The sequence below is a fragment of the Pipistrellus kuhlii genome, unplaced genomic scaffold (assembly GCF_014108245.1).
Source record: "Pipistrellus kuhlii isolate mPipKuh1 unplaced genomic scaffold, mPipKuh1.p scaffold_m20_p_4, whole genome shotgun sequence".
Lineage (NCBI taxonomy): Eukaryota > Metazoa > Chordata > Mammalia > Chiroptera > Vespertilionidae > Pipistrellus > Pipistrellus kuhlii.
In genome coordinates this window covers 1697922-1714629 of record NW_023425540.1, presented here as the reverse complement: position 1 = coordinate 1714629, position 16708 = coordinate 1697922, and the positions used below count along the sequence as shown (strand labels likewise).

At 48.2% G+C, this 16708-nt stretch overlaps 1 protein-coding gene across 1 annotated transcript in view; it reads left to right on the top strand.

Moving 5' to 3' along the window:
* The first annotated feature begins 1113 nt into the window (after positions 1-1113).
* The window catches only part of ITGA1 (integrin subunit alpha 1), a 127563-nt gene continuing 111968 nt past the window's right edge, over positions 1114-16708 (top strand). The window contains exon 1 of the mRNA XM_036409785.2: positions 1114-1232. Within this exon, the coding sequence (XP_036265678.2) occupies positions 1129-1232 (104 nt within the window). The 5' untranslated portion in view covers positions 1114-1128. The remainder of the gene's footprint in view (positions 1233-16708) is intronic.

Genomic DNA, 16708 nt, shown 5'->3' with positions numbered 1-16708 from the left:
AAGCCGGCACCTGCAGAAGCAGGAGCCGAGCCACGGCACCTGGGGCAGGATGCCCTCTCAGCTCATCTCCCGGCGTCGAAGGAACCGCGCCAGGGTCCCCGCCTCAGCACGGCCCGCTGGACAGGAGAGGCGGGGCCTGCAGGAAGGTTAACACTGGTCCTGCCCGAGCAAAGCTTCCCTGCGCTCACTGTTCTTGGTGGGTTTTATTTTGTTTGTTTTTAAGTCTCCAAACTACCCAAGCACGCACGGAGAAAGAGGAGAGGGTGAGAAACACCCAGGCAAAAAATTAAAAATTAAATATACTTATTCCTCCACTGATAGTGAAATTACTGAGGCGCAGAACGAAAGGGAAAGACAGAAATAAGGCATAAAAACGAAACGCACCATGAAGTCTCTCCCCACAACCAAAAGGGAAAACCCTTAAAGAGGAAACCGCTAAGCCAAGGACTCACAACAAGGAAACGGCAAAACCACCTCCTCTGGAAACTGCACGGCTGGCGGCCGCACCTCAGATCCAGGCCTTGGGAGCAGGCGGCAGTGTTCGCTCAGATAAGATAAGAAGCCCGGGAAGTCCGCTCTTCCCCCGGATCTGGGTGGTCAAGGCAACAGGCAATGCCTCTGCATTGTGGGAACAGCGAGCAGAGGCCCAAACCCCGTCCCTGGCACATGGAGGCCGTGGCCGCCTGGCAGCGGGCAGGGCGCTCTGGCTCCGGGATGCCTCCCCAGGAATGCGATGTCAGCATCTGAGAATGAGGCCCAGGGCCCCACTTTTTAAAATTCATATCTTTTTTATTGATGTCAGAGAGGAAGCGGGAGGGAGAGATAGGAACATCAGTGATGAGAGAAAACCATGGATCGGCTGCCTCCTGCACGCCCCTCATTGGGGATCGAGCCCACAACCCGGGCCTGTGCCCTGACAAGGAATGGGATCGTGACCTCCTGGCTCCTAGGGCAGCTCTCACCCACTGAGCCACACTGGCCAGGCTCACAGACCTTCCCTGGCGCCCTCGATCTTGAGCGCCATGGCTCTCGTTCAAAGAGCCCTTCCGTGACTTGAAAACGACGGGATCCCAGTTAACCCTGTGTCACCTGACTCTCTTCCCTCCCACAGTTGTCCTCCGCCTCTGCATGTCCTTCAACGTGGACATGAGGAATTTGATGACCTTCAGCGGCCCCCTGGAGGACCTGTTCGGCTACCCTGTGCAGCAGTATGCAAACGAGGAAGAAGCATGGTAAGCCAGGCGCGGTGTATAGTCATGGATCGCGCCCACAACCTGTGCCCTGACTGGGAATCGAACCATGACCTCCTGGTTCATAGGTCAGTGCTCAGCCACTGAGCCACGCCGGCTGGGAGCAGGGCCCCCACGTTGCACCAGCATCGAAGGTGACTCAGACCAGCGGGCCCTTCTGAGCAGGCTGTGTGAGTGATCGCGAGATCTTGTCTCCCGCGAGGAAAGGGGACGCTGGTCTAGTTCCTAGCTGCGGTCAGAGATACAATTCAAGGTGTTTCCTGGAAATCTGTGCAACTCCAGCAGGACCTCCTGCTGGTAAACCAGAAATACTGCAGAATTCACCGATGTGGTCAGCCTTCAGGAGCACATCTCAGCGCCGGCTTCAGAGGGAAGGCCCGTGCCACTAGTTTCCGTCACCAGGTGGGTGGCTGTCAGATCACTGACTGGATTGGAACGGGAGTTTTATAAATGGAATGTTTTAAAGTTATTCCCAAATAATCAAGATCACAAAGAAAACAATGGGCGTGCCTGTGTCTTGTTTCTGATAACATCCATCTTCCTGGATTTCCTCCCTGCTCCGTGACCCCATAAGGAAACTCCCCTGAGGCACAGGGCTGCACAGGGTTCCCTGTGTCTGTGTGTGTGAGAATCCAAGCACGTTACTGACAGTAGTTCAACACCCCTCCTCCCCAGAAAGCCATCTGCCGTCCCCCTTTGACAGGAGCTTGGGACGGGGTTTCTTTCTAAAGGGCCTCGAATTCCCTTGCTTTGCCAGAGAGTTCAGAGACATTATTGGCCTCAGACTAATCTCCCTTTACAGGAGTCATGTGACTTTCTCACTCTCTGTGCTTTCTCCATTGCGAAATCTTACATGGCCCACTGAGCACTCCATGACTGATATTGTCTACAAAATGATGATGTATACAGGATTCCTAGGCTGAGAGTCTTTTCTGGTGGTGGTGGTGGGGGGGGGGGGGGGGGGGGGGGGTTGAAGTCCTATCCAAGCACCTCATCTCTGTTTAATGTAAGATGGGTTCCCTTTCTGTGTTCTTGTTGTAGCCATGAACCATATCAGTCTCTTTCGTGGGAGGCTGAGGGTTATATTGATATGATCATTCTCTTATGCTGTGTGAAGTCACCTTCTCATTCTTGTCCAGAGCCTAGGGTAACTGCAGCAATTGCTGGGTCTGGGTATTCAGAGAGAGTCCCAATATGAAATATTTTTCTCCCGTTGTCAGACTCTATCTCATGATGTCAACCCACCCAGGACAGATTTTTCTTCAGAAATACCATTACAAAGTCCATACAAATGGCTGCCTTCACTGAGCACCTTGGCGGCTCTGCCCATCCCTCACCCCCTCTCAGGGTCTGTTTGATGGGAATTTGTTGAGGGTGACATTGACCTGACCCTCAAGGCCATGGGACACTTGCTCTATAAATTACATAATCTGTTTCCTGCTTCTGTAAGAATAGAGATTTCCTGCTGAGCAGACTGGCCTTGGTGTTAGCGCTCTCTTATCTGTTGGGCACGTGTCTGCTGCTATTCTCCTGGTGATTTTTCTAACTGTGACCTGGTCTTGACCTCTGGTTTTCACCTAGTCTCTCGTTCCTCTTGCTCAGCTGCAGCCTCTTGTTTTTGACCGTCAGTGCTATCAGCCCCCATCACTGTGGCTCCGCTGGCCCAAGCCTTTTGTTTTAAATACCTGTCACATCCACATCTGGAACTCAGCGTCACTCCCTCCGCCTGCTTTCAAATTCTCCACAATGCTGGCTCCCACCAGAAATTCTCCTGCCGTCTCTTCCCAGCCCACAATACCCATGCCCTCTGGCCTAAACTTCTGTTTTCTCTTCCCTGCCCCTTTCCCAGTATTTCCCTGGTAAATTTCTGACTATTGAGGCTACTAGGAATGAAAGCAGAGACCCACTAAGAGGTAACTTCCAAGGGAAATGGATGTAAACTCGGGGAAATGTTTGCAATGCAACAGAAACGCCACTTCCGTAATGTGACCCTTCCTCCTGTCTACCTGTCCTGTGTCCTGTCCACTCCCTTTCTGAGTCATCAGGCTCCGGTGAGCAGCACTCTGTCTGAGGAACAGGCCGCAGGTCTGCTGACCTCAGAGACCGAGCTAACATCTTGACCTCGGTGTGTTCGCCGCAAGCCCACGATTGCTGAAGGACCTCAAGAACCACACCCTCAGGAAACCAAACAGAACGAGACGAAGGCTGGCGTCAGGGCCTGATATAACAACCGCCTCCCCCTCCCCTGGCCCCGCCATCAGGGGAGCCCAGACCCCAACCCCCTTAGCCCCACGATTAACGATCTTCCCCCTGCGGAACCTGCTCCTGGCAGCCATCGGCTCAGGCCTCGGAGCACCAGCTCACCTGTGGTCCTGGGTGGTGTCACGTCCTCACTAGTGAACGCTCCCTCTCCTGGCTGCAGACTCCTCGGTGCCTGCGTGGGCTTGGATCCACGCGGGCAGATGGACCCTTCAGTCAGTAACATGTTGACAATGAAGACATTGGAATTCAGCTTCCAAAAAGGGAGGCTATTCGTGAATATAAATTGAGAGGTGTTCTTTTCAAACACAAACCAGTTTAATGGCTTGATTTGTTTTTAGGGGGGGGAAATATCAAATTGGTAAGAAGATAGTAAAGTTAATTATTCAACTGACTTAAGGAGGTTTTTGAACCAAATTTCTGCAGGCAATTTTGATCAGAAGTCAAACTTGTTTGTACATGTGGTTCGTTCTAAATATACATCTACCTGGCCACCAAGAGCCTGGTCGAAGGGTGTCTTCAAACTATTCAATGTGAGACAGGATTGTCAGCCGGCGATGGGAGCCCAGGCACTTTGCAGCTTCTCTAACTATAGAGACATTCCTCTGTGCGCGTGCTGCTTATTGCTGCCCGTCCCTTCCCTGGCGATGTCTAGCCTGACCTGCAATCCACGCCCAGCACACAGATGCCGACCCCGTGGCCGTGTCACCCTCCGCCGTGGCTTCCCTGAGCGTCCGCCGGAGCCGGGACTGCACGAGGGAAGATGCATTTCCAAAGGACAGAACTCCGCGCTGCACGGAGCGAGCCCAGTGCCCTCAGAACCGGCCTCACTGCCCCGGCTGCACTGGAAACAGGTGTCTTGGGGCCAGGACTCCTCCAGAGGCAGAGAGACGGCGCAGGGGGCTGGTGTGCAGGTGGCAGCTGAAGTCACGGGGTTCACACTCTTTCTAACAGACACCCGTTATACGGCACCGAAGAAGACCCACCTCAGGTTAGGAGGAGACGCATTGGCACAAGCAGGACCTTCTGTGGTCTCCTTCCAGTCAGCCACTCTTCGAGTCCAAGAGTCTGTCTCTAGCACGCGCACGCGCACACACACACACACACACACACACACACACAACTGTGCTCTTAGCTCCTAGAAGATCTGTAATAACCTCACCCCTTAGTCAAATGACAATATGGCTATCACATGTCCCTGGCAGTTCCAAAACATAAAATTAAAACTACTCGGAAGTCACGTCATCTAAAATGTTAATTTAGAGATGGGGACGCTGAGGGTAAAAATGAAGCAAGCTCTGAAGTCTCACCCACACTGTGTCTCCCTCGGCCCCAGGACAGCTCGGCTACCCTGCCGGGAAGCAGCTGGGGAGGGGTTTTCCTCAGAGGAAGGCCCATCTGCGTGTGACGTGTGTCCCTCTGGCCCGGAGCCCTGGCTCGTGTGAAGCCCAGACTCGGTCTCCATGGTGCCAGGGCGCCGAGGGCTGCCATTCTCCTCCCGGCTGCGGTGCGCTCACGGCCATCCCTGCGCCGGGCACCACGTGGGCGCCTGGCTCAGACCATTCACTGCCTCCTGTCACGGCCTTGTGTGCGGGGTGTCGCCACCCTCATTTCACATGTGAGGACAGGAAGCGGAGACAATAGAAGTTATTCCTCACGCAGTGAGCAGATAAAGTCATCGTTTCAGCCCAGGTCCTCTGATCGCCAACCTTCTCCAGGCTTCTTCCCTGGATTCTATTGCCAGGGCCCAGGGAGGAGATGGGGGGACAGGGGGCCCCCACGTGCTGGAGGAGGAAACCCCCAGAGCGCCAACCCGCCGCTAGCCGGCTGACAGTCAGACTGGCGGCCACGAACCAAGGTTTGGGGAAGTGACAGAATTTGGTCATATTCCAGGGTGTATTTTTGAGTTATTGGCACTAGCAGCCCAGGCCTGGTGGCCAAGAGGGAAAGTTCTCTGTCAAAGACGCTCCTCACAGAGCCACCAGGTTCCGTGTTGCCGGGCAGACTTCCGGGGCCTCCTTCACCCCCCGGGTGGGCAGACCCCAATGCCCTGCCCCCGAGTCCTGGTGCTCCTGGAGAAGCAGGGATGCGAGTGTGGCATTTTACCTCCTTAAAACGATGTCTTCTAATTTGGATATTACGTCTAGTCCAGCATGGATTTTTGAAACAAATGCTCAAACCACAGAAGATTAAGAAATGTTATCCAAAAGTCGTTGGGGAGACAGCCAGATAGAAATAACTTGAGCAACCCCTTCAACTTGCCCTGACTTCCGGCAGTTTTGAGAAATGGATTCCACCTTAATAAATACCAGGTGTCAATTGCACACAGAATCTGGGAAGTAATTAAGAATAGGCAGGATTCGATCCGAGACGTTATTTTGGTTTGTGTGGGAGTTATGAAGTTCAGTTTGCCAATAACTCAAAAATATACCCTGGAATATGGCCAAGGAGAGGAACACTGCTTGCAATCAGCCTTCCCACTGAAGCCCAAGAATTCAAGTCCTCCAGGGAACATGGGTCCGGCTGACATGCGAGGTTCAGTCACTCGCTGGTTAAAACCCCTCGATGGGCACTTATTCCACACTCTTCCCAGTACATTTTTATGGCTCTTCCTTCTTGCCTCATCTTCTTTATTTTTAGCCACTCCACTCACCCTACTGTGCAGTCACAGTCAAATTTTTTCCAAATTCTGTCACTTCTCCAAGCCTTGGTTCGTGCTCTTCCCTCTTTCTGGAACATTCCCTCCTGCAATGTTACCCTCCTCCACCCCCATTCCCACACAGCCACCTCTTCCAGTTCTCACTCCCACATCCTTTCTTCCGGGAGCTCCTGCCTGACTCCCCAAGTCTGGCCTCAGTGCCTCCCCGGAAAGCCCCCGCAACCTTCTGTACTCATGACGGTTCATTAGAATTGCTTGTTATGTGGTTTCCTCTGCCAGCTGTAAGTCTATAAAATGGCAAAGGCCTGCTGCCAATTAGCAAATGTTGGTTTTGTGTCCATGCTGTGCTAGACATTTGGGATACTGTGTTAAACTAGACATTTACGATCCTATGTCTGCCTTGCCCAACATAGCATCCTAATTTGAAATATGTGCTTTTGTTCTCAGATAGGATGTATTTATGACAGAAGGTGCCTCTAGGGACATCCTGGATGTTTGCAGTCCTTGCCACTCAGTGAGGCAGGGCACCTTCCGGAAGGGGGAAGCTGCGCTCCGGGAAGGTGGAATCAGAGTGGCCCGGAGGGCAGCCTCTGGAGGCTTCCTCCTGCCTGGGCTGGGTCAGGTGGGGTCAATGGCCGTCTGGGCATATCAACCACCGAAGGCTGTCATTCCTACTCAATACACTTGCATTTTGCTCAAGCTGCCCAATTTAGTTAGACTCCATCTCTCTGATCCTGTAACCCCTGGACTAGGGCAGGCACCTCCTTCAGTTATCAGAGACATGAGACATGTGAGTTTGGGGCATCGGGAAGAACGGAGTGAGGTGATAAGTGAACCCCTCCACCCTGTGGGCTTGGAAAGCCCCCTTCTCTCTCCGATAAACAGTGCAGCGCCATCAATTCCCAGAAGCTTTCATTCGTCATGGATGACCCGGAGTCAGGGGAGTCATTACATCCTGGATGACCGAGTCTCCAATTTTCTGCTACAGTGGCTACAACTCATATATGTGAGCATCTTTACCCAGGAAGCTGATTGTAGCTTTTGCTTCTTCCCCTCCATTTAAGGGCCACTGGTAACGTGGAAGGTTGGGAGCAGGAAGGAGATGAAGAAAGGAAATAGGATATTATATCAGAATAGAGGCCCAGGGCATGAAAATTCATGCGCTGGAGGGAAGTCCCTCAGCCCTCTATGCGCCTCTCACAGTCCCTCAGGAGCAGGAGGCAACCCAGCGATCAGGGGTAGGTGATGCCCATTACTCCTCTGCTGCTGCCACTGCCAACAGCGCAAGCCTCGGCCGGCCCTGGTTACCTGAACATCAGGTGGCCGCCGTCTGAGGCTTCCCTGTGCCTTGGGCTGGCCCCTGGGCAGCTAGGGGGGAGGGGGGCACTGAGGAGACTGGGCACCGCCATCTTTGAGGGTGGGGCAGTCCATTAGTGTATTCCCTTTTTATTAGATAGGATGTTTTAGGTGAGAAGGAATGAACCCGCCTCTGGGGTGGCCTGGGGAGAAAGAGATGCCTGTTAGTCCTGAGTCCACACCGATAAATAAATGATTCGTTAAGAGAAGAATTTTGAGTGTCCTTTTCTCCTCAAATCTCTTTAAAAGGATATCATAAGGAAGCAGTATCGGTGTCTCTAAGTCGATGCAGGTCTGGTGACCGGCTGAGCAGAGCAGAGGAAGTGAGTAAGTACCTGCGGGGAGAAGCCCCCAGGAGAGTGAGTCATTGCACTTCGCAGAGCACTCTGCAAGGCATCTCGGATGTGGGCCACCAGCCCCCGGGGCAGGTGAGGGCCTGGGGAGGCCCCTGCTGAAAACGAAGGCCGTTCAAAATGAATACTGGAGGCAATAATTAATCACAGGCGACAGTCATCTGAGAAAAGAACTTAGAGCAGCGATGTTATTATTTACATAACCATAACAATATTAGCATGCCTGTTTAACCAAAATGTGTGGGAGGACTGCTGTGGGAGGCTGACAACAAGGAACCGGGGGTGTAGTGATGGCAAGGGAGGAGGAAATACTCAACAACTGCAAGAGGAAGTCCATAAATCAAACTTGAAATTGATACTTCAAGAAGTATCAGTTAGAAGTCGTATTTCTAAATATGGAGAAAACAGCAGGGGGGGAAGCTGTAGGAGTTGAAAGTTGTTGCCTCTGACTGATATGTAAGCCTGACCAATGGACCCAGACAAAGGGGGGTAAGGGTATGAGTGGGAAGGGGAGTGTTTTGGGGCAATGGGGAGATAGGGACACATATGTGATACTTTAACCAATAAAATAAAAGATAATATTTTTTTTTTTTAAAGGAAGTTGTTGCCTCTGTAGGCTAGGAGAAGGAACAGCTTTTCAACAACAGACTTTTAGCTTTGTATGATTTCTTAAATTATGTGTATATGTTACTTAGATTAAAAAAAAAAAAAAAGTTAACAAAAAAGAGAAGTGACCTTCACGTTTCATAGTACTGGGGATATGGGGCTGGAAGAAGTCTTGATTCCGTCATTCCACACGCCCCCGGTGCCAGCTGTGCGCCTAGGAGCTGCCTGGTCCTGTCTGGATAGGGCTGTCTCTACGGCCAAGCTTCTGCCTTGTTCCCTGCTGTGTTCCCACGGCCCAGTGTGGGGCCTGGCTAACATGGGCGCCTCAGAAGCGGCTGTTGAGAAGAACATGGATGGAGATGATAGAAATGGCAGCTAACAAGCTATTGCTGACTTAGGTGGAGGGGGTGGGAGGAAGGAAGGAAGCTCCAAGGAAGACGCAACTTGCAAAAGACCAAATATAGCTGGGAGCCATGCCAATCATTGCCCGAATAAGGAACGGAAATCAGAGTGAAATCGGGGTCAAACTACTGGTAAAGGGAAATGAGAATAGCACAGATTCAGCGTGGTATGTCTGTGAATTTAATTTGCACCGTTGTATACGGACGGGGTGGAGCTTATGAACCAAGAGGGCGATTCTTACCTCTTATATGCTGAACTGGTTGATATTTTAGAATTTAGAAAAATCAGGAAGGATTCATCAACCAGTTTGGATGGTCAAGAAAATGTATAAAAGTCTATGTCATATATGACACAGCCAATCAAATTCAAAACAATTTTGAAAAGGTTTTCCATCTAAGTAGGAATATCAATTTAGGCCTAGCCGGTTTGGCTCAGTGGATGGAAAATGTCCCAGGTTGGATTCTAGTCAAGGTCACCCAGATTGCAGGCTCCTCCCTGGCCCCGGGGCAAGTGCAGGAGGCAACCAACCAATGTGTTTCTCTCACATCAATATTTCTCTGCTGTCTTACCCTCTCTCTTCCACTCTTTCTAAAAAAAAATAAAAATAAATAAATAAAAAATCAATGGGAAAATATTCCTGGGTGAGGATTTTTAAAAAATCAATAAACATATCTTAAAAAAAAAAAAAAGAATGCCAATTTTATGTTTAGGAGCATCTGGGTGCCATTACAGTGTATCGCAGATGCAGTAAGTGACCGAGGTGCATTGCCTCACAGTCTGGAGGCTGAGAGTCTGGGATAAAGGTGTCCTCAGGGCTTGTTCCTGTGCTCAGCAAGGAAGATTGCCCAGGTTCTCCCCCAGCATCCTGGGGAGCTGGCATGGCTGGCATCCCTTGCCTTACAGATGCATCACCCCAGTCTCTGCCATCATGGTCATGTGGCATTCTCACTACCTGAATGTCTATGTCCAAATGTCCTCTTTCTGTGAAGACACCTGACTATTGGGTTAGGGGCCCCGTTCTCCCCGACAATGACTCATCTTAATGCATCACATCTATAAGAACCCTATTTCCAAATAAGATCTCATTCTTATTTAATGGATGACATATGAATTTGGGGGACACAAGTCAATCTACAGCAGAGAAATTGTTTCTCTAGTCTCTTTTCTGGAATCATAATCCCCCATTCTGTCCCTAGTAGAAAATTCTATGGCTTTTGTACATTTTATTATAAATTCCCAAAGTTTCGTTGGAAATAAACAGACAATACAGTAGGGTGGGTGGTATGGCTGGGCAAATGAATATGTCTGGTTGTGATGGTCACGCGGGGGTCCGCCCTGACTGTGGGTCAGACCTGGCGGACCAAAGCTAGCTGAGTGGGTATCTGTCAACTGAACAACAGCGCTCTCAGCTGGAAAAATGCAAAATTCTGAATCGGGTCCATTGGGAAAGGCAGAGAGTCCAGCGGCACAGAATCCAACTCACCCCGCAGAGGCCACAGCATCGGAGAGGGTCTCACGCTGCTACATGGAGCAAAACGGGAAAGCGAAGGCACTCCACACAATGGACGGCCCTGGGCTGTTATGCTCAGTGAGGTGAGTCAGACCGAGAGAGACAAGTACCATGTGCCTCCACTTACGTGTGAAACCTAAGGAGCAACACGAATGAACAAACAAAGCAGAAAGGAACTGGAAGATACCGAGAACAGACTGACGGTTGCCAGAGGGAAGGGAGCTGGGTGAAAAGGTGAAGGGATTGAGAAATACAGAGTGGCAGTTACAGAATAGTCCCGGGGATGTAAAGTGCAGCGCAGGGAATAGAGCCAATGATATGTAATAACTGTGTATGCTGCCCGCTGGGCACAGGGAATATCAGGGGGACAACTGGTAAAAGTATGTGATGGTCTAACCACTGCACACACCAAATCTCAACTGGAATTGGAAAAAAGAAAAATGAAGAAACCCAAGGCCCTGAAGAGTCCTTGAGGAGAAAACAGAACTCAGCAGGTTGAGCAGGCAAGTCTGGAGCCGGTGGGAAGGGCAGGGTCTTGCTCTGACCTGCCGCTGTCCTCTGTGGGCGTTCTGTGGGGTGAGGTGTGGACAGATGAGGTAGCTTTCCACGGCCAGAATAATAAAAAGAATTATCAGAGAGGACTTAGCCAATTCCCTGTGTCAGTTTCAGGGAGCAGATTGTGGGTCCTACATCCTCCTTGCCGCCCCCCCTTCCCTCTTTCCTACCCCCGGTCCCCCCAAAATCTAAGGTTTTATTTCATTCCCTAGTCTGGGGTCACTTGTTACTTTGAGTCCTTCTAGTTTTTCTTTCTGCCTCTTCACCGCCAGCAACCTTTAATGTCATTAAAATATAAACATTCCAAAGCTAGGAAGAGAGTCTGCCTACAGGAAAACTTGTTCAAGGAAGAAACAATAGTTTTCCCTAAGAAAAAAGAAGAGACTACCTACTCTCTAGGAACTTGGAAGGAAAATATACCTCTAAAACTAACCATTCATTAATATGTGGACGGAAAGAGCCACATGCAACCTGACAGCTCAGGGGAGGCCTGCGTGCCAGTCTTGCAAACTCAGAGACCTAAGATAACCACAAATGATGGTTTGGAAATTAAATATCTAACTACAAACAGGTTATAGTGGGTAGTCATGTCATAGGCTGATGTTTTTCCTGACAAAAATCAACTCAGATCTTTACTGAGCCCATTTGCCTTTTTGCCTCTAAGATAACATATCTGTGAGGTGTCTGGGTAACTTATAATTTCCTTTTTATGGACCCCTCAGGGCACAACAAATGGCACCTGGACATTCCCTCACTGTTGTCAAGTTAATTGTCAACTGTTAATTACGTTGGAGTATCCTGTATCCATCTCTGTAAAGGAAGCTCATGTCCATCATTTCACCTTTTACCCTGTCCCAGAGGTTTCCACGCTTTGCTCTGTCCCCCCTCCATAATCTATCACCAATGAATTTCATGTAACTCACCTACGTCCCTTTCCTTTGATTGCAGTGAATAAATATAGATGTAACCCGCCATTCTCCGGAGCATTAACTCAATTCATTGAAGTTCTGCTTCCCAGCATATATCGACAGTTTAGCTCAAATAAACTCACAAAAATTCTTTACAGATATTTCAGTAAATTGTCACTACATCAGTTTTCAACCTCCAGAAAGCACCTTTATTACATTAAAATTGCATCTCCCTTCTTTTAATAGTGTAGCAATGATCTTCAAAAGACACCAGCACCACGCGAACATTCTTAGGACTCTGCCACGATCCCAGGTGCAACAGGTTTATCAATTATTTGAGGAATGGTGGAGATCATCATTGACTTTAACTTTCAAGCATAATTTTGTAAGAAAAAAAAAAAAGTGGTTATTGCTTCAAAAACTAGGTTACTTTCAAGTGCTTGACCTTGTCATGTGTTATTGGTTCATGAACTAGTTAAGTTCCATCCACCATAAATGGAATTTCTTTTCCTATCTCTTGGTTTTTACCTGAAATTTTCTTTCTTTCTTTTTCTTTCTCTTTTACCATTCCTCTGATCAACCCCTCAATGCCTGCATTCTCCCACCTCTACTTCTTTTAGACCCCAACACTCATTACTACACCCAACCCCCGGACAGAGCGGCAGGCTCTGAGGTTGGCCACCTGGACTGTGGTAATGAAGAATAGAGAGAAACCACAGAGCATTGTTGAAAGTAATTAGAGAAGATCTAAAAAAAAAAATTTTTTTTTTAAATGGAGAGACATCCTGTGTTGATGAATTGGAAGGCTTCCTATTGTTCAAATGGCAATATTATTCAAATTGACCTACAAATGCAGTAATTTGTACCAAATTCAACTGATTTTTTTTTTTTTTAACATAAATGAGCAGGCTGATCCTAAAATTAATGTGAAAAGACAGGGATCTTGGATAGCTGAACTAATCCTGAAAAAGAACACAGGTGGAGGAGTTGTGAGAAATGTCCTGATTTTTGAACTTACTACAAGACTACAGTAATCAAGGTGGAATGGGACAGACCAGTGAAATGAAATCGAGAGTTAAAAAAAAAAACCCATACATCTGTGGACAATTGATTTTCAACAAAAGTGCAAATTGAATGGGGAAAGAATAGTCTTTTCCACAAACAGTGCTGGGAGAATTGGACATCCATATTTGAAAGAATAAACTTGGGCCCTGACTCACACCACATACAGAAATTAACTCAAAATAGATCAGAGACCAAGATGTAAGATTTAAAATAATAAGACTCTTAGAATAAAGCACAGTTGTAAATTTACATGACCTTGGGTTAGCATTTTCTTAGAAATGCCACTAAAAGCCCAACAACCAAAGGCAAATAAAAAATTTTTAAAAAATTGTTCTTCATCAAAACTGCAAATGTTTGCACTTCAAAGGATATTATCAGAAAAGTGAAAAGACAACTCATCAAATGGGAAAAATAATTGCAAATCATATATATGATAAGGTCTATTATTCTGAATATACACTGAGTAGCCAGATTAATATGATCTCTGAATGCATAATAATCTGGCCACTCAATGTATATCCTATATAATAAAAAGCTAATTGCAAATTGTCCCCTCAACCAGGAGTTCAACCAGCAGGCAGGCCAGCCAACCACCCAAGTCCCCTCCCCCTGGCCAGGCTGGCCGAACCCCTTCCATGCACGAATTCATGCACTGGGCCTCTAATATATATATATATATATATATATACTGAATGGCCAGATTATTATGTGTTCAGAGATCATCATAATCTGGTCACTCAGTGTATATCCTATCCAAAATTCTTACAGCTCAACAATAATATTTTTAAAAATTTAAAGATGTGCAAAGCTTTCAAAGAGACATTTCTCTAAACGAGGTATATTGGTGACCATCGAGCACACAATTTGATGATGCTCACCATCTTTAATCATCGGGAAAAGCCAAATCAGAACCACCACAGTGAGATGCTGCGTTATCTCCACTAGGATGGCCATGACCCAAATAGAGGATAACAACCATTAGCCTCAGCTGGGAGAGGATTGAGCTCTTCGGCTGTCCAGGGAACAGAAGATACAAAGAGGATGGGAGATCTGTCTCATCCTTTGTCTTATGGACGCCTCTGGGACGTCCCGGGCCAGGCCCCTGTGCCCAGCGTGTCAGCACGAAGCACGCATCCCGCCAGCCTGCCTGCTCACAGCGCCGGGTATGCAGCCCGGCAAGCAGCTGCCTGGGGAAGCACTTGGCGCAGGAACTCGAAGGAAGGGAGCAGGAAACGAGGCCCAAAGTGCAACTTCTCTCTCTGACCCAGTTTCAACGGAGGAAGAGGGTGGGGCGAGGAGGCCCGAAAATAGCCCTGGGCCCTCCTGGCTGGCTCAATGGGCTTCATTTTATGGAAAGAAATGGGCTCGTTGCTATGCAGAGTCCCTTCTCTGATCCTTTCTGTCACTTTTTAAAAAATGTATTATTATTATTTTTTTAATCTTTTTTCCTGCCACAGTCTTTTAAAATGTACAAGATCAGAAAATCATAGGAACGTATTTCCCACTGCCCTGTCATTTCCTGTTGACTCCAGAAATGTTTGCCTACTGGTAGAGGTTATTTTTGCTCTCCTCATTTACAATATTTACTTCATCAAACACATGTTCCACATTCATCGCTTTCCAGCCTCTGAAAGGCACCAGTGTAGTTTGAGCTCTCAGCAATGACCTTTGAAATAATTCATAATTGAACTAGTGAATGCTGCTCCCTCATTTTCCAACCTCAGAGCTAGCAGGCAACTGCTGGAATAGTCTGTGACCTATGAGAAAGAATTCTAAGAAGCTTATAATCATTAGAGAATGGCACTGTTTAGGGAAAGAGCTAGACACGGAATGTCTTGTTCTGGAGGAAGTAAATAATAGGAATAAAAACATAATGTCTCTATATGTCTCCCTATGGTCCACCACTGAAGAGAAACTTTAACTCAAATGGAAAATAGTTCATTATTTTTTTATATTTAAAATAGTCCCACTATCTTCCAGATAATCTGCTCAACACAGAGATTCAGAAAGCACCCCACAGCTTAGATGGAGATCTATAATAATAAAAGCATAATATGCTAATTAGACTGCACATCCGAACATCCTTCTGGACGACCTTCCAGACCAAACCAGGGCTGCGAGGGCCGAGTTCCTTGCACAAATTTCATGCACCGGGCCTCTAGTAGACATATAAACATGGAAATTTACATAACAGAACACGTATACCACACTGAAGGAGTAAATATTTAATTCTGTGGAAATGTCAGGGTTAGGTTTAGGGTTAGGGTTAGGGTTAGGGTTAGGGTTAGGGTTAGGGTTAGATTCACTTGGGGAATCTCCTCCCCAAGGTTGGATGTCCTCACCGCAGGCTCACCCCGCACTGCGACCCTGTCTTCGGTAGAAGTGATACCACAGATGCACGTTCCCGTCTATCCAGCGGCCACTGTGTAATGTCTGTCTCCTCCATGCGTATGGAAGCTCCATCGGGTGCAGAGCATGTCTGTTCTTGCCCAGTAAATTCTGGATTCTCGAGATGGTAGCTGTCCATTGGCATCTTTTCGTGTAGTTGAATGCGGGGGTGAAGGCATTCCTAGAGGAGCACGTCAGGGGTGGGTGGGCTGCTGGGGGTAGGTTAGGTGTCTTGGGCCAAACAGGGAGTGGCAGTTGCAGAGAGGCAGGCCTGCGAGCCGGGTGCGGGGTGAGCCTGAGCCGAAGTTTGCAGGGCGCCTGGTGGAGGGGAGGAGGTGCAGGGCAGGAGGGAAGGCATCCTGAGCGGTTCCAGCTTTTATCTCAGTGGGCCTGAGATCGCAAGTCACCACAGCATCCAGAAAATGCAAGTCATGCCTGCACTTCCCTTAAATCTCAGGAGCCCGTTCCTCACAGTTTTGTGTCCACCAGGAGTTAGGTTGCAAGGGACAGCAGTGCACTTGGGTTAGAAAAGAGAGTGTATTATAAGAATAAGCATGAAAGTAAGGGAACGCTCTGTCAACAAATATGGAGAAATGCAATGCCATCTATGGATGAGGGACGGATGGTAGGATTATACATCCAAATCTAGACTATTTTATTAACCTGTGCAGCCCCCAATAAATGTAGTTAAGCAGAAAAGAAAGAAAGGCTGGACGTCTTCCCGAGATACAGGGCATCTTGACTTTGGCCAGAGCGAGCTCACTGATGCCCGGAGCAGACACTGATTGCAGCAGGATGGTCCAAGTCTGAGGGAGACACTGAAAACGGCACTTTTACAAGAAGCTTGAAGAGCAAGGGGCTTCCCGGCCAACAGGCTGCTGAGAATGTATGCTTCAAACCTTTCCAACATGTAGCAATGAGGGTGAGGTGTTCCACACATACACTCACACACTCACTCACACACATACACACACAAACTCACACACATTCACACACACTCATAAAAACACACACATACACTCACGCACTCACATACACACAAACACACACTCACACACATACACACACACTCACACACATACACACTCACATACACTCACGCACTCACATACACACTGGCAAACACACTCACACATACACTCACACTCACATACACTCACATACACACACTCACAAACATACACACACTCACACACACACATACACACACTCACACACACTCTCACACACACACACACACACACACATACACACACTCACACAAACTCACAAACTCACACACACACACACACACTGCATTCAAATACACTAGAAATACCTATGTGGTTGACAAAGCAGTGAGTGGAGGCTGGAGCCCCCATGCTCCAGCTGTGATTTGGGGAACCCCGCCACTTGCA